A 23,812-nucleotide genomic window follows, 5' to 3' on the forward strand; every position below is an offset into this window, starting at 1 on the left:
AAATACCAGTGGATCAGGAAAACCACATGGTTGCACATACAAACCCGCAGATGTGGTTTAACATGCAGGTTAATTGGTCATGATAGATTTCATCACATTTCACAAACCTCAGCGCGAGAAAAATGATGTATGTTTTTGTTCTATGACAACATTATAGAATAATATATTTACCAATCACTTCTCGTTATTAAAATTAGTGCAAATTTCTTGTAATTCTGCATTTATAGACCTTTGTAATGTAAAATAATTGTTAATGGTGCATTCGGAACTAATGTACTAATTTATTCCCTTGCAGGGCTGATGGCATATGGGGTTTGGCAGTAAATCCATTTGCCACAGGATAAAAATATAATATTTTTTTGCCTGAAGCAGAGTAGTTGTAAGGACCATATTTACTGAAATGCGGAGCACCATAAGGCACCATATGGCAGCTGATCTGTACGGGTCTAGAGTTATGTTGTTTGATGCATATTTATGAGGCTCCTCTGCCTTGTTGAATATATCGGTTCCTAATACAGAAGCAATTTAGGTGCCTTGCGACAATAAATCTTTATTCTGTTACATAGAGGCAAGATTACTATTGTCCAATTTCCATGGTGTTGAGATATGTGCGTATGAAAGAGAAAACGTGGATGGGAAATGAGGCACAAATGGCGTTTCGTAAGACACCAATCTCTTGTCTGAGACAAGTTGGCAGAGAGATGCACGCCATGCTGATGACTAGAACAGCAAATGTTCGATGAGGAGCAGAATGAGAAGGAGGAAATTGGCTTCCTCCAAGCCAACAGTCATTAACCCTCATTTGTGACTGACGCTCGAAGCCATGCTGTCCAGAGGGAACCAGCATAAACCGTGCGCCTGAACCCACAGCCGTGTCCAGACCAGACTAGTCAATTATCCTGGGCCATTGTCAGATCCTGAGCAGCCCTCAGTCTTACTATAAGGAAAGATTCAGAAAATGGCTCTTAGGTTCACTAGGTGAGGTGGATACTCCAATACCAAGGTCCGAGAGGGCACACAGACAACGGGCATTGGTGCAGCAGGCAGGTAAAGGAAGTGGGAAATGGGTAGCAGAGGTACTGGAAGCCGCAGGCACACTGGTAACTGATATACTGGAAGCTACAGGCAGATAGCAGAGGTACTGGAAGCCTCAGGCAGACAATAGACATCCTGGAAGGCTACAGACAGATAGCCGAGGTACTGGAAGCCGCTGGCAGATAGCCGAGGTACTGGAAGCCGTAGGCACACAGGTAACTGATATACTGGAAGCTACATGCAGATAGCAGAGGTACTGGAAGCCTCAGGCACACTGGTAACTGATATACTGGAAACTACAGGCAGATAGCAGAGGTACTGGAAGCCTCAGGCAGACTATAGACATCCTGGAAGGCTACAGACAGACAGTATAGGTACTGGAAGCCGCAGGCAGATAGCCGAGGTACTGGAAGCCGCAGGCACACAGGTAACTGATATACTGGAAGCTACATGCAGATAGCAGAGGTACTGGAAGCCTCAGGCAGACAGTAGACATCCTGGAAGACTGCAGACAGATAGCTGACTGTCCACGTTGGCTAATTTCTTTGAAAGCCAAATTACCTATCAGATTACATTCAGAATTTGGCTGTCAAAGAAAATCGACAAAAGAACGAAAAGAGCACACAAATACAACACAGGTGTTACTAGAGGACCATTCTGGGCACTTCATTTATTTTTGTGTATTGGGAAATTAAGCTCCCTTTACATATGCCTCATCCCTTTCTGTTATAAACAGAAACCGCAACACAGTGCCAGATCGGACACATGACCAACAACAATGACACTTATTGGACCTCATTGATTTATAATGGGGTCATCAGGTTCCTTTTTGGTGTCAGTCATTTCAAGCGTTTTTTTTTTTCCATTAAAAACATTTTGTTTCATATTTCAGCACCGCTTCTACCCTGCACTTATTTCCTCTTCTTGTGCTTTCCTCCTTGTCTATAACCTCTCCATTGCAGATCTGTGTACAACGCCCTCCTCTCCCTCCCTGCTACTAACTCGAAGGCCTCGTTCGGACCTCCAAATTTTGCATACGAGTAATATCCATGGTTTTCACGGATGGCACTCATACCTGTGATAATCTATGGGGTGTAAGGGGTTTGTACTCACTGAGCCGCGTTGGAGGTAGGTACACGTTCACACAGTGATGCAGTCCGCGAGTTCAAACAAACTGGTGGTTTATTTAGTGTCCATACACCAGTGAGGAAACAAAAGTAACAGCCTTTTCCTGGCACAAAAAGGAATAACAGAGCAAAGCTCAAAAATAACAAGTCCATGCAGCACGGCCTCAGCCGTTTAAACAAAACTGCTTTTCTCTGCCTCCTGCAGAGACTAAGCAGCACATGCAAGGTCTGCTCACCTAGCCCAACACACACAGACAGACTGAGACAGGCGCAGCTGTCTTAACTCAGCCTTCCAAGACCTGGACTGGAGGTAAGTGAGCAGCTGTTCCCCTCCAGCTTTTTCAGCTGCTCGTAAAACCCGGCCCTGTAATCCAGGCCCATTAAATTCCTCTCAGCACTATGTGTGCTGGAGCCTGCTTCTTCGGGTCCTACATCACCGAAGCTTGGCAATTCGAAGACACATACCTCCCATCCACCATGTGTCCGGCAGCCACCTTACAGGGGCCATTTACATATCCATGATGTTTCCTGGACCGAGCCGGCCTTGAAAAATCGTGAAGACATAGAATCCTAGAATGCTAGAGTTGGAAGGCGCCTCCAGGGTCATCTGGTCCAACCCCCTGCTCAATGCAGGAGTCAGTAAACCATCTCAGACAGATGTCTGTCCGGCCTCTGTGTGAAGACTTCCATTGAAGGAGAACTCCCCACCTCTCGTGGCCGCCTGTTCCACTCATTGATCACCCTCACTGTCAAAAAGTGTTTTCTAATATCTAATCTGTATCTTCTCCCTTTCAGTTTCATCCCATTGCTTCTCGTGTTTCCATGTGCAAATGAGAATAAGGATGATCCCTCTACACTGTGACAGCCCTTCAGATATTTGTAGACAGCTATTAAGTCTCCTCTTGTCCGATTTTAATCTGAGGGTCAGCAATGCAAGTCTGAGTGTAATCTGATTTTCACGAACTGTCAAAAAAGAGAAGGTAGAGAAACTGATCAAACTCTGATCCAAAAAAGTGGTCCGTATTTCTCGTATGTTAAAAATCAGACATCTGAATGACTCCTAATGCTGGGTTTACATGTGTCGACCGTGGCCATTAAATAAAAGCTAATAGACAGTCATTTAATGGAGAAAGACATCATGGTCGGAAGAATAGAAGGAACAAGGCTAGGAGGAAGACCAGCAATCAGATGGCATGATAACTGCGGGGAAGACCCTGGTGGGTCTATTTAGGCTTGCACAAGATTGATCTTCCTACAGCGCGTTCCTCCATCAAGTCTCCATGGTTCGGGATCGAGACGAAGGGCGTTTAAAAAAATAAATAAATAAATTAGACCGCACATTTACGTGCACAAAGAATGATTGATAATAGGATTGTTCTAGACAGCACACCTATTTACAAAACACGTGTTACCGATAACAATGTTTTTTTTTTTAGGCCAGCTAAAAAAATCATTGCACCCAGCAAACAAGCGTTTTGCTCATTCATCGGGTGATTGCTTGCCTATTTAGGCAGCCTGATAGTTGGGAACGACTTCTCAAATTACTGACCCATCTAAAAGCAGAATAGCACTGAGAAGGGAAGGGGAGAGCTATCAGAACCAGGAGCACGAGCTTCTCAAAAGAAATGCAGGAGGTGGAAGTGCTGGTGTCCTCAATATTTGAGCCAATGAGTTTTGGAGTAAGGAGGAAGAAAAGGCTACTCTACCCAGGATAAAGGAGATTCAGTAGTCAACCCCATTTTGAGCTATTAGCTGAAACTTGTTCCAAAGTGCTGCCTAGCAGGAATAGTGCTGTGGAGCCTGGACTAACAAAAGTGACAATTCTTGGGCCAGGTTGCTTGACGTAAGCACTGAGCAACGGGAATAATAGTTTGATTTTGCTACAATCAAGTGATGGACAAGGAGGAAAAACTCAATTCTGGCTGTGATATTGTAATATGCATGGCCAGAATTTCTAATGACTCCCCTTCAAGTGTGAATTTATTCATTTAGTTGTCTTACTGCTGAGCTTCCTGGAATCTGGGACACTTATACAATATTGTTAAATTATGCGCCATGCTAGGAGAGGACAATAACATTTAAATAATAAACCAACGCAAATGCACCCGGCCACCAGATTGAGAAAGAAGAATCTCTCTACCTAATTGAATTTGTGTATTCTAAGTAGTGAATAACTGAGGCCAATAAAATAGATGGATTATATATATATATTTTTTAATTTTAAATACTTCAACATTAAAACAAGCGTTAACCCTCCTTCTCCCCAAACTCAGAATGTCTCATCTGCGGTGGTCATCAGACCGGTAAATATTTCCATAAGTATTCAGATAGTGGACAATGCAGCGACTAATATATTCAGGAGGTTGCTGAATGATTACCAGCGCTGCATGGTATATTTGTGAGAATGCATAGAGAGCGATTTACTGTTTGCTTGAATTATTCATACGTTCTTTATTAGCACATGCAATTGTTTTTTTGTGTTTTGTTTTTTTTTTGTTTCAAAATACTTCAGAAGAATAAATGACCACATGAATTATCCAAATTACCATCATAAGAAGATCCTATTTATTGTTTGTAATTTTATATAGATATTTCAGTGTAATTATTAATTTATTTATTTTTTAATTGCAACTAGAGAACTAGTCTGTGGCACTAGTGGTTTAACCAGGCACATGCACTGATAACCACATTCAGTGCTGCGCTTGGTGTACAACCACATTCAGTGCCGCGCTTGGTGTACAGCCACATTCAGTACAATACTTGGTGTACAGCCACATTCAGTGCCACGCTTGGTATACAGCCACATTCAGTGCCTCGCTTGGTGTACAGCCACATTCAATGCCACGCTTGGTGTACAGCCACATTCAGTGCCTCGCTTGGTGTACAGCCACATTCAGTGCCTCGCTTGGTGTACAGCCACATTCAATGCCTCGCTTGGTGTACAGCCACATTCAGTGCCTCGCTTGGTGTACAGCCACATTCAGTGCCTCGCTTGGTGTACAGCCACATTCAGTGCCTCGCTTGGTGTACAGCCACATTCAGTGCCTCGCTTGGTGTACAGCCACATTCAGTGCCTCGCTTGGTGTACAGCCACATTCAGTGCCTCGCTTGATGTACAGCCACATTCAGTGCCTCTCTTGGTGTACAGCCACATTCAGTGCCTCGCTTGGTGTACAGCCACATTCAGTGCCGCGCTTGGTGTACAGCCACAGTCAGTGCCACGCTTGGTGTACAGCCACAGTCAGTGCCTCGCTTGGTGTACAGCCACAGTCAGTGCCTCGCTTGGTGTACAGCCACAGTCAGTGCCTCGCTTGGTGTACAGCCACAGTCAGTGCCTCGCTTGGTGTACAGCCACATTCAGTGCCGCGCTTGGTGTACAGCCACATTCAGTGCCGCGCTTGGTGTACAGCCACATTCTGTGCCGCGCTTGGTGTACAGCCACATTCTGTGCCGCGCTTGGTGTACAGCCACATTCTGTGCCGCGCTTGGTGTACAGCCACATTCTGTGCCGCGCTTGGTGTACAGCCACATTCAGTGCCGCGCTTGGTGTACAGCCACATTCAGTGCCGCGCTTGGTGTACAGCCACATTCAGTGCCGCGCTTGGTGTACAGCCACATTCAGTGCCGCGCTTGGTGTACAGCCACATTCAGTGCCGCGCTTGGTGTACAGCCACATTCCGTGCCGCGCTTGGTGTACAGCCACATTCCGTGCCGCGCTTGGTGTACAGCCACATTCAGTGCCGCGCTTGGTGTACAGCCACATTCAGTGCCGCGCTTGGTGTACAGCCACATTCAGTGCCGCGCTTGGTGTACAGCCACAGTCAGTGCCGCGCTTGGTGTACAGCCACAGTCAGTGCCGCGCTTGGTGTACAGCCACAGTCAGTGCCGCGCTTGGTGTACAGCCACAGTCAGTGCCTCGCTTGGTGTACAGCCACAGTCAGTGCCTCGCTTGGTGTACAGCCACATTCAGTGCCGCGCTTGGTGTACAGCCACATTCAGTGCCGCGCTTGGTGTACAGCCACATTCAGTGCCGCGCTTGGTGGACAGCCACATTCAGTGCCGCGCTTGGTGGACAGCCACATTCAGTGCCGCGCTTGGTGGACAGCCACATTCAGTGCCGCGCTTGGTGGACAGCCACATTCAGTGCCGCGCTTGGTGGACAGCCACATTCAGTACAGTACTTGGTGTACAGCCACATACAGTGCCACTCAGTGTACAGCCACATACAGTGCCACACAGTGTACAGCCACATACAGTGCCACACAGTGTACAGCCACATACAGTGCCACACAGTGTACAGCCACATTCGGTGCCATACTTAGAGTACAGCAGAGAAGTGGGTAGTGTATAATTTTCCCACAGTGCATTTGTAGGAAATCTGCTTCTGAATTAGATATGCAGCTGTCATAAAATTTAATTGATCCTTGGCACATTCAATGCTAAAAGTCTAATCTGACTATATCACCAGCTACAGTTATAATCTAACAAGTTTCTGAGAGAGGAAAGCAGGCCAGCTGGTGCCGCAGGAACATGTTTAATTCTTGGCCTCTCCCTAGTAACTCGCATATTTAATATGATTACATTGGTATAATATCTTACCTGGTTATATAGTTCTGTACAGTGACCCACATAGTGTCATAGTTTGCCCACAGTTATTAAGTGACTGCATATTTCTACACAGTGCCCACAAAGAGCCAAATATTACCCACATGGTACCATACTAATGCCAAACTATGCCACTGTGCCATTTCTGCCCACATGTACAGACCCACCTCCACCAATCTAATACTGATCATCTTTCCTAAGAATAAGTCACCAATATACAACTTTCTGGATAATCCCTTAAAGTTATACATTCTACCTAAAGCGGCCACTGCAGGGGAAATGTGGCATTATATGGCAGGCATTCAAATACCAGAGGTCCATGATGTGAGACGACCCCTATAAAGTATTTAGTGGGTGCAGATTTACAGTCACTCCTCTAATTTTAACCAATGGTATCTTCAGGGGCGGACCTACCGCCCGTGCAGCCCATTGAACGGGGGCCCCGAGGGAGAGGGGGCCCCTCCAGCCTCCATCAGAGCCGCCATCAGGGCATGACTGTCCTGACTCCAGTATGTTGCCCGGCCGGTCGGGGCCCCCCTCTTGTGCTTCTCCTCAAGGGGCCCCTGCAGGGCCGGCGTCAGCACCCGGGCAAATGCCGGGGCCCTGAGCAGGCGGGACCCGTGAGCGGAGGAGAGCAGTGTCAGCGCCCGCTCCCCCGCTTGCTCAGGGCCCCGGCACCTGGCACAATACTTGCCCCTCCCCGTGCCTCCGCAGCAGCTCCTGCATCCTCCGCGGCTGCTGCACTGTGACATCTCAGGTCAGAGGGGGCGGTGACGTCTCTACACCGCGCTCTCTCCTGAGCAGTCACAGCGCAGAGCGGGATGAGGCCTGCGGCGCTGGAGTCCAGAGCAGCAGCAGCAGGTGAGACGTGAGGTGAGTATTTGATTTTTTTTTTATTGTATGGAGGCCTGTGGCATTATAAGGGAGGGGGGGGGTAACATCCTGCATGGGGCATTATAAGGGAGGGGGGGGTAACATCCTGCATGGGGCATTATAAGGGAGGGTGACATCCTGCATGGGGCATTATAAGGAAGGGGGGTGACATTCTGCATGGGGCATTATAAGGGAGGGGGGGTGTGACATCCTGCATGGGGCATTATAAGGGAGGGGGTGTGTGACATCCTGCATGGGGTATTATAAGGGAGGGGGGGGTGACATCCTGCATGGGGCATTATAAGGGGGGGCGACATCCTGCATGGGGCATTATAAGGGAGGGTGACATCCTGCATGGGGCATTATAAGGAAGGGGGGTGACATTCTGCATGGGGCATTATAAGGGAGGGGGGGTGTGACATCCTGCATGGGGCATTATAAGGGAGGGGGTGTGTGACATCCTGCATGGGGTATTATAAGGGAGGGGGGGTGACATCCTGCATGGGGCATTATAAGGGGGGGGCGACATCCTGCATGGGGCATTATAAGGGAGGGGGGGTGACATCCTGCATAGGGCATTATAAGGGAGGGGGGTGACATCCTGCATGGGGCATTATAAGGGAGGGGGGGTGACATCCTGCATGGGGCATTATAAGGGAGGTGGGGTGACATCCTGCATTGGGCATTATAAGGGAGGCGGTGTGTGACCTCCTGCATGGGGCATTATAAGGGAGGGGGGGTGACATCCTGCATGGGGCATTATAAGGGAGGGGGTGTGTGACATCCTGCATGGGGCATTATAAGGGAGGGGGTGTGACATCCTGCATGGGGCATTATAAGGGAGCGGGTGTGTGACAACCTGCATGGGGCATTATAAGGGAGGGGGAGTGACATCCTGCGTGGGGCATTATAAGGGAGGGGGGGTGTCATCCTGCATGGGGCATTATAAGGGGGGTGACATCCTATGTGGGGGGGAGTGTCATCTTGCATGGGGCATTATAAGGGGGGGTGACATCCTATGTGGGGGGGGAACAGCGTGCATGAAGCACTATGTGGGGGGAACAGCCTGAGTGGGGCATTATGTAGGGGGAGCAGCCTGCATGGAACGTTATATGGGGGCCAGTATTCTGTATGAAGCATTATATGGGGGCCAGTATCCTGTATGGAGCGTTATATGGGAGCCAGTATTCTGTATGCAGCGTTATATGGGAGCCAGTATTCTGTATGGAGCGTTATATGGGGGCCAGTATCCTGTATGGAGCGTTATATGGGAGCCAGTATTCTGTATGCAGCGTTATATGGGAGCCAGTATTCTGTATGCAGCGTTATATGGGAGCCAGTATTCTGTATGCAGCGTTATATGGGAGCCAGTATTCTGTATGGAGCGTTATATGGGGGCCAGTATCCTGTATGGAGCGTTATATGGGAGCCAGTATTCTGTATGCAGCGTTATATGGGAGCCAGTATTCTGTATGGAGCGTTATATGGGGGCCAGTATCCTGTATGGAGCGTTATATGGGGACCAGTATTCTGTATGCAGCATTATATGGGAGCCAGTATTCTGTATGGAGCACTATATGGGGGCCAGTATCCTGTATGGAGCGTTATATGGGAGCCAGTATTCTGTATGCAGCGTTATATGGGAGCCAGTATTCTGTATGGAGCGTTATATGGGGGCCATTATTCTGTATGGAGCGTTATATGGGAGCCAGTATTCTGTATGCAGCGTTATATGGGAGCCAGTATTCTGTATGGAGCGTTATATGGGGGCCATTATTCTGTATGGAGCGTTATATGGGAGCCATTATTCTGTATGGAGCGTTATATGGGAGCCATTATTCTGTATGGAGCGTTATATGGGAGCCAGTATTCTGTATGGAGCATTATATGGGGGCCAGTATCCTGTATGGAGTGTTATATGGGGACCAGTATCCTGCATGGAGCATTTTATGGGGGCCAGTATTCTGTATGGAGCATATTATGGGGGCCAGTCTCCTGTATGGGGCATTTTATGGGGGCCAGTATACTGTGTATAGCGATTCTCTGGTTTCTGAGCTATTGTGGAATTTACAATAGATATCACTCATGTAATGTAAGAAGTGAAATCTTTGCATTGTACTATATATAAATTTCTCTTCGGTATCTGTGCATCATGAATCGTGGTATGTGTTAAAGGGGCCACTGAGACTCTTTTGCCCAGAGCCCACAAAAACCTGGAGCCGGCCCTGGGCCCCCGGCCCCATGCTGAGTGCTAAGCGCCGGGACATCTCAGCGCTGCTTTCCTCTGTGTAGCAGTGCAGCGCTGCTGCGGCAGCGCCTTCATGATTCCCCTGACTTCCGGTCATGTGACGGCGCCGTCACATGGCCGGAAGTCAGGAGAACCTGGTGGCAGCAACGTGGACGAGCGCCAGGATTCTGCAGGGATTGCATGGGGGTAAGTATAACAAGTTTTATTTTTTTTAAATACAATTAATTAACTAGGAGTGGAGGGAATCAGAGATGCACGGGGGAGGGGGTGAGATCACAGGGGAGGGGATGAGAGCTGCACATGGGGGGGATGAGAGATGCACGGGGGGAATGAGATGTACATGGGGGGGTGAGAGCTGCATATGGGGGGGATGAGAGCTGCACATGGGGGGGTTATGTTTACATAACTTTGATGCCCTATGAAGGGCAGGGGGGGGGGCAAAAAATTTCTTGCACAGGGGCCCACGACAGTCTGTGTCCGCCCCTGGGTATCTTCATCCTTTGGCGGTCAGAAAATGCTAGGAGTTGTAGTTATGCAACAGCTGGAGACATTTGGGTTTGAAACCATTGTTTTGGAACATAGTTACGTAGTTAAAGGGGTTGTCCAGACTTGGGGTTCAAGTCTGCAGTAAATCTATGTGACTGCAGACTTGTGAATCCTCATAGCGCACAGTACGCGCTGTCGGGATTCTCTGGGGCCAAGAGTGGGTGGGCACGTGATCGCAAGTGTGCGATTTGCATACTTCCAGCCACATTCCAACTAGACTTGTCCTGCTTTGCTCAATTCACTTGTATTGAATGAGGCTGTACATGTCTAGTCGGCACGTGATTGCATGTATGCAAATCTCATATTTACAGTCATACGCCCACTTGCTCCTAGCACCGGAAACTCCTGACGGCACATAAACTGCACGCTGTGAGGTTTCAGAAGTCTGCAGTCACATGGATTAACTTGTATCCAAAGTCTGAACAACTCCTTATAGTCAAAAAAGAAGAGATAAGTCCATCAAATTCAGCCCAAAATCCTACCGAATCGAGTTTGAGCCAAACGAATACAGAATCGAGAGGATTAGTAAAAGAAAAAAGAAAGTTCACATCAGCTCACCGCTGCAGGAAATGATCCACAAAGGGTGCGGTGCACGGAAAAATCAAAGTAGACATGAAGAGAAAAGGCAAAAAAAAGTCCAGCTACCTCCTAAAAAGTTTTTTGGGGAAAAACAAGTGAAAAAGTATTAAAAACATAATTTATTTGAATGCTCTAAAAACAAGAAAAAAAACAATGGCTATGGTTAAGAGCATGGCAGCGCTCAAAATTTGTAGGCCAAATGCTATGTTTTTACTTGTTTTTAGAGCATTCAAGTAAATGATGTTTTTAATATTTTTTTCACTTGTTTTTCTAAAAAAAAATTATTTTTTTTTGCCTTTTTCTCTTCAGAGTCAAGAAGATGCCATTTACCCTATAAAATAAGGAAAATTTCCTTAACATCTCATCATCAGTAACCAAGTACGGTACATATAATTATATTGATGATATTCCGTTCAATAAATGTATCCAGGTCTCTGTTCAACTTATTCCGTGCATCCACCATCACAATTTCATATGGCAGATTCTTCCATAGTGTTGTTGCTCTTACAGTAAAGAATCCCCATCTATAATGACGGTGAAACTTCCGTCAGTCTAGATGTACAGGATTCCCCCTTGTGGTGGTTACTGACCCGGATATAAATGATCATTAGAAAGATCTATGTACTGCCAATTCATATATGCTTTTTAGCCATAGCATTAAAACCACTGATAGTGGATAACATTGATTTTCCTAAGAACTGACAGGCAAGCAATTGCTAACCTGCTGCCTGTTCTGTCCAGCGCAGATCTCTGACGACACAAATTGGTCACCCTGTGCCGGTGATTCTGTTGCTTCTGCTGACATCCTGTCGACAGAGCAGCGGTTTCTCTTCCACTCTGCTCTGTTGATGGGGCGTGATTGCTGATGTCATACTGATTGACAGCCGGTTCCCCACTGCACAGCTGCAGGGAGCTGGCAGTCAGCATAACGTTGGTAGTCACGCCCATCACCAGAGCAGCGTGGGAGAAACAGAGCTGCTCTGTTGACGTGGAACAGCTGAATCTCTGGCAGGAGCGGTCAGTGACCACTCTGAATATTTTGGCTCATGGGAAAAAAATAATTTAGTCTTGGACACCCCACCTTTAACCGAAAAGAAATTTTTATAAGATTTAGATTTGACAGAAGAATTATTTCTATCTTCTAAAATGTCGCAAAGTGACGACGTGTTCAGGTGATGCTGATCATATACATCTTATATAGATTCTTCTGATCATTCCAACAAGCGCTCTAACCATTTGTGACCATTTTCATCTGTTAGCTCAGGCTATTTTTACCCTGTTGTCTGGAAACATCTATTTTTCCCATGCTAAATTGCAGCTATGCCATAAAAAGATTTCTATTTTTTATTTCCTTTGCTACTTTTTAATATACTTTTACACTAGTTATTATACTGTTACTTGGCAACCAGCAAGCTCAGTGTCTGTGGAAGAAAAGAAAGCCTTTCCATGTCCTCTTAGTAAGAATGGCTGTCAGGAATGATAGGAAGGTGGATCCTCGATTGTAGAAAAGTTTTAGTTTTGGACTTTTCTTTGTGCCTCCAATTTAGTAATATACACTATATGCACACAGAGTGCCGCCTGATGTTCTCCAGCACTCCGAACCTCTGGTAGGCTGCTGGCTTGAAGACATGAATACAGTTTTATTTGCTCCCTTGTCTTGTAAATTTGCAAATTCCTTCGAGAGTCTGAGAGGTCTCCCTTTTAATATTCTTCAATTGAAGCAATACTTTCTTAAAGGCAATCAGTCAGCAGGTTTTTGCTATGTAATCTGAGAGCAGTATGATGTAGTGGCAGAGAGCCTGTTTCCAGTGATGTATCACTTATTAGGCTGCTTCAATAAAATTAGTGTTTTATCAGCAGGAGATTATCACTACAGGACTAGGTGTCTTGTACCTCCTAGTCTAACCCCGCCCACACCACTGATTGGCAGCTTTCTGCCTATGCACAGTGTGCACGGAAAGCCGCCAATCCGAGGCGGAGTTACACAGAGCTCAGCATTCAGAGAACTGCTACATCTACAGCAGAGAAAACAGTGATTGTATCAAACTGACAACAAGTGACACATCACCGGAATCAGGGTCTCCGTTCCGACATCATGCTGCTCTCATATTACATAGTAAAAACCTGATAATAGATTCCCTTTTAAAGAATACCTGCATATAGTTTTTATACAACCGGAGGAAAAAGTAGATAAAATATGGGTCCATAGTAAGTGTCAGTCATCCCAGGAGGTAAAGTGATGTCTCTTGTTATGCAAATTGCCTCTTCGGAGAGAAAGAGGACTTGAACTCTGTAGCGCCACCTATTGGAAGTAGAAATCCTACAGGTCAATATTGACCCTTTAACAAACCTTGCCATATGACTTACAATAAAAGCCAAACCAGAATCTCAATTTGCAGACCCGGTGTTTCAGGGTGATGTCCCTCATTAGTGCTTGCATGGCTTATAAGCCTCCTTACACTGGCATGCACAAGGAGAAGCGTTACCCCTAAGATTCCTGTCTTTTATTGTGAACATTTGGTTTCTTCATGGCTGCTAAATTATGGAAGCACTTCTGCATCTGATTATTATTCGGCCATGTTACAACGTCGTGACTTTATTCATCAGGCTGCACATAGACATCTGAAAATTCTTTCGTCTTCCATGGTATTTCCATTCAATGCCTGGTTAGGTAAAATGAAGCAAAAAACAAAGGCTGCAAATCTATACATCGGTATCCTACGAATCCACAATGATACATTTTTTCATTACGTTTTATACTGTTCAGCTCTTTGATCGTCCACAGAACGGATGGTTGATATCTGAGAAATATGGATCAAGAAAAAAACCTGTATTAAAAAGTCTACTGAACCAATCCAGCTTAAAATAACATAATAAAGACCATAGTCCAGTGAACTAAAAGTAAGAATAAATAGTTAATTGTCTTACCTTTTATACATTTGTTAATGTAAATACTTTTATGCCCAAAAATGACACAAGTATTCTCGGAGTGATTTCTTTATTGGCTAATCAGAAAAAAAAAAAATTCTGGTTAGCCAATAAAGGTATCACTCTGAGAATACTTGTGTCATTTTTGGGCATAAAAGTATTTATATCGATTTTTCTGGCTAACACGGTACCACAATATAATATTGTATTGTACATCATACATTTGTTAACAATAATAATAATAAAAAAAAAATGCTCTAAATAAATAATTGTTCTCGCTCGGCTGAACCAACTGCAGTGAACAGTAGACTCAAATGGAGTCCAAAGGCGCAGGTTTTATTGTTGAAGACTGTCTCAGTCGTGGACATGTCCAAATTCCATCTTCAAGGCTTCAGGCTGAAGTCCCTGACGGAGTTTCAAATGCGTCCAAACCTGATGTGAACCAAACCTTATGGGAGTCACAAGCAGGGTGGCTGCCGGCAATGAGCGCAATCTCAAGAACTGATAAGGAAGTGTTACAAAATCCTTCCCATTTTCTATCATACTTATCCATTCATTGTTTAGTATTAATTCTATGTCACTTAATTGCAGCATTTATGGCTGGAGAGAACTATATAGTCCTTATTATTCCACATCTGGACCTTGAGCTGATTTTCGGTATCCCTTGTTTTAGGTTAAACGAGGACATGACTGTGTGTGTTGCAGACTTCGGTCTCTCCAAGAAGATCTACAGCGGCGACTATTACCGTCAGGGATGTGCATCCAAGCTTCCTGTAAAATGGTTGGCGTTGGAAAGCCTGGCAGACAATGTCTATACCGCATACAGTGATGTGGTGGGTGCTTCATCTCGGAAATGTAGTACGATTACATCGTTCATACCAAAAATTGTATTTTTGATGAAAGAAATAAAAATGTGTTAATGTTACAATTTCATGTTTTTGCACTAGTAATGTCACTATAAAACACCATTAAAGGAAATCTGTCACCAGATTTTTGCTTTTGCTTTTTAATCTGAGAGCAGCATGATGTAGAGGCAGAGACCCTGATTTCAGCGATGCGTCACTTACTAGGCTGTGTGATGTTTCAATACAGTCAGTGTTTTATCAGCAGGAGATTATCACTGCAGGACTAGGTCTCACGTGCCAGGCAGTCCTGCTAATCTGTGTTATCCCACCCCTACCACTGATTGGCAGGTCACTGACAATGTACAGAGGAAGCTGCCAATCAGGGGCACGGGCGGGGTTGTAAACAGCTCAGCATTCTGTGCACTGCTACATCTACAGCAGAGAAAACAGGGATTCTATCAAAACTGCACCAAGCAGTCCAGTAAGTGACACATCACTGGAATCAGGTTCTCTGCTCCTACATCATGCTGCTCTCGGATTACATAGCAAAACCTGCTGACCAATTCCTTGTAATGTCCCATTGGTATAGTATGACCTCTATAATAGAGCATAGTGTCAGTAGCTTCTGGATAACACTGTTCTAACTTGGCCCCACCAGAGTAACTTGGACAGAAGTTACTTTACTAGCCACTTCGTTCTGGTATCAGTGGGATTTCCAGTGTCCAATTAGATATTAATGGAATATTGCAGAGATATACCCAATTAACGTCTTTATTAATATAACCCCTTTAAGGCTATGATCACACAGGGCAGATTTCCTTTGCATTTTCCAAATGGATTCTAAACTTAAAATCTCCAGCAATCTGCGGTGAAAGTGAATGGAGCGGTCAACATTTCAAGCATAAAAAATCAGCGTAGATTTAGAGCTTCCTGGAAATGTTCTGGATCTCTAGAATATCTGCAGAGAGATGTCAGATCTCACTCTCCAGCATCAAACTCCACGCAAAATTTGCAATAGGTTTTAATTATGGATTTTATTGTGCACTTTTTTTTCCCATTGCATATCTGCTCCATGTCTGTTTTTCCTACAAACCATGCCACATCTCTCCACAGGTTTCCCATTGACTTCAGTGGGGCTGAGATGCAATACCAGAGACTGCCATGGGCAGGTGTGGCACTGTTTCTGGAAGTTTGTAAAATTGTCCAAAAGTCTATTTCTCCACATATTAGTTGTATGTTAACCAATATGGCCTCCACTACAACTGCAAGAAGGGTTATTGCCCAGTTTTTGGAGCATTACTTGCAGAGTTGCCATTTTTTCAAGGACAACCCCTCTTGGATCTATAATGGCTGACGGAAAATGCTTTTTTGTATTTTATTTACCCCAATGATAAGAATGTTTGTAACCGTTTCCTATGCTAATTCTTTTCTAGTGGGCATTTGGGGTCTGCCTTTGGGAGATAGTCACACTGGGACAAACTCCTTACGCCGGCATTGAGAATTCTGAAATCTACAGCTACCTCCTTGCTGGAAATAGATTGAAGCAGCCGCCGGACTGTCTGGATGAACTGTAAGTAATGTACCCACTGGTGCCTCTTCCTGCGGAGCAGCGGAGGTTAGAGCTAGGACATGCTGTGCAAGCATCTTTTTTTTTTATCTTAGTGAGATGTAGCTCAAAGATCTAAAGACGAGATGATCAAAAAATGAGCCATAATGAGAGCATCTGCTGTGCATTCAGACTGGCTTCTGCTCCTCATTAAAAAGAAAAGTAAATGTATTTACAATGAGCCTGAGTGCCAGGGAACGGAGATTGCAAGGATTTATTGCCTATACATCTAATTTCTGTGGATGCCACCTAGAAGCAGCTATTACGCTGGAGGAGGCCACCCTAGGACAAGTGTTCAGGGTTATCACATAACAGGTGCTTGGGAGTATAGAAAAATGTTTATTTCACTAGTTATCCTCATTTCTGGTATTGTGTGCATAGAATTACTTAAAGGGGTTGTCCAGGACTTTACCACTGATGGCCTTTCCTTAGAATAAGTCATCGATGTCTGATCGGTGGGGGTGCGACCCCCAGCATCCCCGCCGATTAACTGTTCCCGGTGGCGGCAGCTGGAACTGCTCAGTTTCAGAGCTGTACAGCTCCATTGACTGTATAGTGGCTGCGGCCAGGTACTGCACATCCACCGCCAATTCAAATCAATAGGGGGCTTATGTGCAGCATCTGGCCGCGGCCACTATTCCATTGACTTAGCAGTTCAGGCCACTGCCGACACCGGGAACAGCTAATCGGCGGAGGTGCCAGGTTTTGCACCACCACCATTCAGACATTGATGACCTATTCTAAGGAAAAGCCATTGATGTTAAAGTTCCGGGCAACCCCATTTAAAGGGGAACTGTCACTTGCCATAAATGTCTAATTTTTTTTACCAGGTGTAAATGCCGCTGTTCACCTGAGCCTGGTATTGTTTTCCTTGGGTTCCTGTATCTCACTGTTCCTGAGATGTGGCCTCTTCTAATCTAGTCTTGTTAGCCAACTGGTCGTCAACTCTTCTCTATTTGGGTCTTCTTCAAGACCACAACAGTTGGCTAAGAAAACTAGATGAAGAGGTGCAAAAATGAAAAATAAACTGCAGATTTAGGAGAACTGTGGCATTTACACCAGGTGAAAAAGTACATATTTATGGCAAGGGACAGATCCTCTTTAAAAGGAACCTGTCAGCTAGTTTTTAGATCCCAAAATAATGTCACCTATTTAAAGTTCCTGTAATGTTGACACCCATATCTTTGATTTATCAGTCTGTGTCTCGGTTTTATAGAAATTAATCAGCAAATTTTTATGCAAGTGAGCCGCAAGTGTAGCGGACTTGGCTCTGCACTTACAGATCTCCTGCCTCTCTCCCTGTTTCCCCGCCCACCACCGACCTCCTCTTGGTGACTGACAGTTCACTCTGCTCTGTGAGCTGCTCACTTATCCAAGACTTTGCGCATGTACGGTCATCTCCAGTGATGGTGCATGTGTAGCAAGGTCCTGATGACATTTGAGAGCCAGACAATCGATCTGCACATGTGCCACCCCCTGCAATGACGTTGCACTTGCGTGAGTTCTCAGTTGGGCAAGCAGGTCACAAAGAAGAGTGAACTGTCAGGCGCTAACAGGAGGTCGGCAGCGGGCAAGGAAAGTGGGAGAAAGACCGGAGAGCTGTAAGTACATGGCCAAGACCACTTCACTTGCAGCTCATTTGCATAAAAATTTGCTGATGGATTCCTATAAAATAGAGACATGGGTGGTCGAGCAGGTCACAAAGAAGAGTGAGCTGTCAGGCAGAGGGGGAGATAGCCTTGCACTTACAGCTCTCCAGCCTAAGTACCTTGCAATTGCAGCTAATTTGCATAAAAATTGATGATTGATTTCTATAAAGTGGAGGCAGATTTCTAAAACAAAGGTGTGGGCATAATCCACATTACAGGGACTTTACATAGATGACCTTCATTTGGGTATATAAAAGCCTACTGACAGGTTCCCTTTAAGGAGAACATACATCACTTTGACCATCCCCCGCTTAGCTTGATGGAGAGAAGAACATGGCTTGGCTTTCATGACAAAGAAAAGGATCAGGCATGGTAATATTCAACATGCCTGATCCTTCTTTTTTGACACAAGGGGAGAGTTGGACACTCCAATACACAGATGATTGTTTGGTTTTGCCAACAATCATCCGATAAGCATCAGCACCAAACTCTGTTATATGGAAAAGGAAAACTGTCTCTACCTATCCCCCTCCCCAGCGACTTCTCCAGTTTTTATAACCTAAAGGTTAAAGTATATGGGAGTCCCCCGACTGTCCTCTGACATCATCTGGATCTGGGATTTTGAATTCATAAGCTTGATCCTTTTGTTCTCCCAACATCTTCGATGGCCATACATACTTAAAGGGGTTATCAGGGACTTTAACATTGATGGCTTTTCCTTAGGATAGGTCATCAATGTCTAATACGTGGGGGTGCGATGCCAGGCACTCCGCCAATCAGCTGTTCCCAGTGTCGGTAGCGGCCAGAACTGATCATCTCCGGAGCTGCAAAGCACAGCTCCGCTGACTGTATAGTGGCCACGGCCAGGTACTGCACATCTACCCGCTTATCAAATCAATAGGGGGCAGATGTGCAGTACCATCCGCGGCCACAATGCCATCGATTGAGCTGTGCAGCTCCACAACTAAGCAGTTCCAACCACCACCGAGTCTAGGAACAGCTGATCGGCGGGGTGCCGGGTGTCACACCCCCACAATCAGACTTTGATGATCTATCTTAAGGATTGGACATCATTGTTAAAGTCCCGGACAATCCCTTTAAAGTCACTTACCTGTTGTCTTCTTTAGCTCAGTACGCAGCCGGCTGTACGACACTTGCAGATATCCTAACTATTTTTTGCAGCACCCCTGGCTGATATTATCTTCCCAGATTGTTTTTTTCTTGCTTATTGCATGAAGTATGGTTTGAGAACTCTTTGGACTAAAAGTACAGATTATTTCTGGTGATATAATTTTCCCCAGATGAAGCAAAAAAAAAAAAAAAAAAAAAAGCCATTAAAAATTACATCATCAGCATGCACAAAATCATATTGAAACTTCGCCCACATCTCAATAGGAGTCAGAAGTGTTAATAGTAATAATGGCTTTTTAAAGAACATTTTTAATCCCATGCAGGCCTGACATTGCGAGGTGGGTGGAAATCTATTATGCATGAGACATAGAAAGCTACACAGTTAAAGACGCACACTGCTTTCCCAAGACAAACTACTAACCGATAAATTAACTTAATCACTAATCGAGTAAATGGGCAGAAGTTCCTTATGTCCACGTGTCCACGTTTGTGTCACTTTTATAGTAGAACACTTAGAAGCAATTGGAACTTTTCAGACTTGATCAGTTTTATTGCAATTTTGTTTGTTCATGTTTTGTATTTTTTAACTTGTGAAAAGGAAAGGATGCTAAAAATTGGACGTAGAAATTAAAGCTTTATACTTTTTTTTTTAATTCATATTTTTGGTTTAAAAAAATTGCATCAAAAGGCAAAGTTTGTGTTTCAAGTGAAGAATCGAATGTGATAGTTGGTTTTATAGTGGCACCTAGTGGTTGCCAAAGTATACAGCATATACACGGGAACATTGTCGTTTTCTTTTTTGGCACACGGTACATTCTTACTTCACTCTTTGCAGTTTTGATATATTTATTATATTTAATCCAAAAAGGAGGATTTGAGCCTAAAAGTGATTTTTTTTTTTCAGATTTTTTTTTTTTTTTTTTTGTATGCTTTTTTTACTTTAAAAAAACAGACACCCGTACAAAAATCAAACAAGACGCATTATAATCAATAAGATCCATACGGCGTCCTTTGTGTCTGTCTTCAAGGGAATACGTTAGCAGGATTTCACTTCCAAATGAATTATATGTGCATGAAGCTCTTTCAAAGACAAGTCCCAAAATACTGTTACATTGGCCAGTCTGTTCATCTGTTACTGAGAAATCAGTGTTGGAATTTATAGGCAAATGAGGCTAAAGAGCTATGGTAGATCTGAAACCTCTGTCACTCCAGCTCTATTCTCTGCCCAGCATCGCCGCCTCCTCCTGGTTGACTGACAACTACTTAGCTTTAAAGCACAACGCCATTGTTTTATTTCAGCGCTGAAGTGGTGCAACAAATCGAAGTTCCCTGATCCTAGTATTATACTTACCAACCACAGTCTTCAGCTGTTCCCAGCGCTGCTCCGATACTGCGTTGCCATCTTGTGACTGCAACTTTTGACTGACCGGAAGTCAGAGGTAACGATCACAACCTCTCAATGTAAGTCTGAGAGCCAAGTTCTAGCCTTGTTCTCATTGACTTACAGCAAACACTGGAGCGATCCAGCAGGTCATAAACTGCAGAGGACGAGCTGAGCGGCACTGAGACCAGAAGACAACGGCGGCTGTTAAGGATATTACTAGGAGCAGGGAACTTAGATTAGTTGCACCACTCCAGCGCTGCAATAAAAAAAACGCTGGAGTGGTGCTCTGAGTCACACAGCATAGAGGCTCAGTCAAGCAGGAGGAGGTGGCACTGGGCTGAGAATAGAGCTGGAGTGACGGAGGCTTCAGATCTACTATAGCACTAGAGACTTTTTTGCATAATGCTGATTTCTCCTTATCGAAGGAGCTGACTGGTCATGTAAAGGTATTGCTGAACTCATCTTTTGAAAGAGCTACATGCGCATATAAATAGTTTGGGGGGTGACAGATTCCCTTTAAGGCTATTCAGTTTTTTACAGGAACAGAAAAAACGACCTCCAAATACAATTTTAGTGAACTTATGTAACAGATTGAAATAACCATTTGTGTTTTGCAGGTATGAAATGATGTGCCAGTGCTGGATCACTGAGCCTAAACGGAGACCCTGCTTTTCAGACCTGAGAAGACGGCTGGAAGGCATTTGGGGACGTCTATCCGTGCTATCAGGAAGTCGAGATCCACTGTACGTAAACCTCGGGGAGACTTGTGGAGCTTCGGCTGCAGACTCCATTTTGCACTCTGCTTTTGACAATGATGACCAATGCTGTGCGGACACTTCCCAAACATGTGGCGCAGCAGCAGTCGGTAGCGACTATCGCTATATTGTGAACCCTGGGTGCCTTAGAGAAGCAGATGAGTGGCCTCCTAATGTACAGACCGCAGAAGCTAGAGGCCTGCTGAATGCAGATGAGGATGATGACGAAGAAGAAGAAGAAGAAATTCAGGATGCTCGTGTTGTTATTAATCTCTAGTACAAACCCTTCGATTGGAAGGTGCCCATAGACTTTAGGTGAGGGTCTCCTGATTTGGCACGATTAGGTAACCCTCTTTATGGCTATGGCACCTATGAGACACCAGCTGGAAAAACGAATGTCGCAGAAGGCGGGCTAGCAGTCAGCAGAGCTCTTTACGATGTTTCTTACCGTATCCTGTAGGATGTATTCATTCCTAGTAAACTTTCTGCAGAAATGCCTGCGGCTGTCCGTTAATCTGAATGGGGCTTGAGGAAATCCGTGCACATGCTACAACCCTATTTAGATGGTCGGAATGGATTTATTTTTTTCTGCAATGAATTGGCCGTGTGTGAATAGGATGTAACAACGCTGTCTGGCTCTGCTCCTTCCTTACTCGCCTGGAAAAACATCACGCATGCTCAGGTGATCAAAGCACGAGAGTCCAGCCTCCTCCTAACGTGTATGAGTACATTAAATGAGGCTACGGCCAGGCTGTGATACTTTTTATAGCATCAAGACTTCAGAAGCGCTCTTAAAGCCATTTAATAAATGTACGAGCCTCAAACAAAAGAGAGAACCAGGTGGTGATTATATTGGTTACTTTTTATTTCTAGTCCTATGAATGAACTGAGTACGTTTTAAAGGGGTTGTCCAGGCTTTTGGGTCCAAGTCTGCAGTCACTCTGTGTGCGTGCTGTCAAGATTCTCTGGTGCCGGCAGCGGGTGCGTGAGCGCAAGTATGTGATTTGCATACATGTAGTCACATGCTGACTAGACGTGTTTGGTCTCACTCAATACAAGTGAATTGGGCGAGGCCAGATACGTCTAGTCGGAATGTGGCCAGAAGTATGCAAATCATATAATTGAAGTCACATGACTGCCCGCTGCCGGCACCGGAGAATCCTCAATAGTGACTGCAGACTTGTAACCCAAACCTCGACAAACCCCTTTAATGACTAAAGAAATGAACCTCTTTAGTTGTCACACAAAAAAAATTGGGGCACTTTCACTAATCCTTTCTAATTTTTCAGATTAGAAAAATGAAAATGTCATTTATCACAGTGGTTCATGCTGGATGATAAATTGAGCTCATGTGTAGTCCTAATTCAGACATCAGTGATTTTTTTTTCTAATTTTCATCAGTGTTCGGTCAGTGTTTTCAGTTTTTACTGTCAGTGATTTTTGTCGTATGAACAAAAAAAAAAAATTGCAAAATGTTTTCTGCCCATTGCAATGTTGAAAACGGAAACACCAATATCTGCCGTCAGCGAATTTTCATGGGTCGTATAGTGCATGGATAATTTTGATCAAAAATGGACATGTCTCCATGAATTTTTTTTTTGCAGACACACGATCCACAAAAAAACAGACGTGTGAATAGTTCCTTAGATTACAATGGGTACGTATTCTGTCCATGATAAAAACCTGATCGAAAACGTACGTTAAACACTGATGTCTGAATGGGGCCCTAAACATTTTTGTCTGTTGGATTAATTTGCGCCAATATTTTGGCATACGAGTCACATTTTAAGCCACAACCTTTTCACTAAATTAGACTTTTTTTCTGTTCTTGTTTCTACTGCCATCTAAGTCTATACGCCAGTTTTGGGGCACAAACTGCACAAGAATTCTGGCGGATTTGGCAAAAATCCCCTCCCCCCTCAACTGTATAACTAAACTAAAATGGCTGCAAGATCTGTGACTTTTACTGTACATGTTCACACTCAAGACTAGCGGTTTGGCCCTTGCATAGAGGAGATCCAGGGACCACTTTAGATGTATATATTTTTTTACATGACTTGCGCTCATAGTTGGCAAACTCCTATTTTTACCAGTCTGAATGGTATCGCAACCGTAGCACACTATCAACTCGTCGGTGAGACTTTCTATGTTCATGTGAGCCCTGAATCAACTACTCAATGCAATATATTGGAGAAAGCTCTGATTTCTAGTCGGGGCGCAAACACTTTAACTTGGACTACAAAGAACGGAAAAAGAGGGAGAACAATGGCGTCAATACTGATGTTTTCAGCTGAAAAATGTTGGCTTCCTCAAAATAGAAGTCTGTCACTCTAGAACAAACTGGGATTTGCACGTTTCATATTTGGTTCATATAATGTATGTGTTTTTGTTTTCTTTCCTTTTCTTTTTTTTTGAGCTAAGCGATCAACTGTTGTACTATTATGCTTCCAGAACCAAAATAATATTTTTCTAGAATGTGTGACTTTGAATTTTTTTTTTTT

The 23,812-nt window shown here is 44.5% G+C and overlaps 1 protein-coding gene across 1 annotated transcript in view; it reads left to right on the top strand.

Moving 5' to 3' along the window:
• TYRO3 (TYRO3 protein tyrosine kinase) overlaps positions 1-23,812 on the top strand; it is a 200,594-nt gene extending 176,782 nt beyond the window's left edge. Inside the window, exons 17-19 of the mRNA XM_073638814.1 lie at positions 14,615-14,774; positions 16,220-16,356; positions 21,174-23,812. Of these exons, the coding sequence (XP_073494915.1) occupies positions 14,615-14,774; positions 16,220-16,356; positions 21,174-21,588 (712 nt within the window). The 3' untranslated portion in view covers positions 21,589-23,812. The remainder of the gene's footprint in view (positions 1-14,614; positions 14,775-16,219; positions 16,357-21,173) is intronic.

Source organism: Phyllobates terribilis, unplaced genomic scaffold (genome assembly GCF_046119375.1).
Source record: "Phyllobates terribilis strain yellow unplaced genomic scaffold, ASM4611937v1 Scaffold_7__3_contigs__length_470593459, whole genome shotgun sequence".
In the NCBI taxonomy this organism is placed as follows: Eukaryota; Metazoa; Chordata; class Amphibia; order Anura; family Dendrobatidae; genus Phyllobates; species Phyllobates terribilis.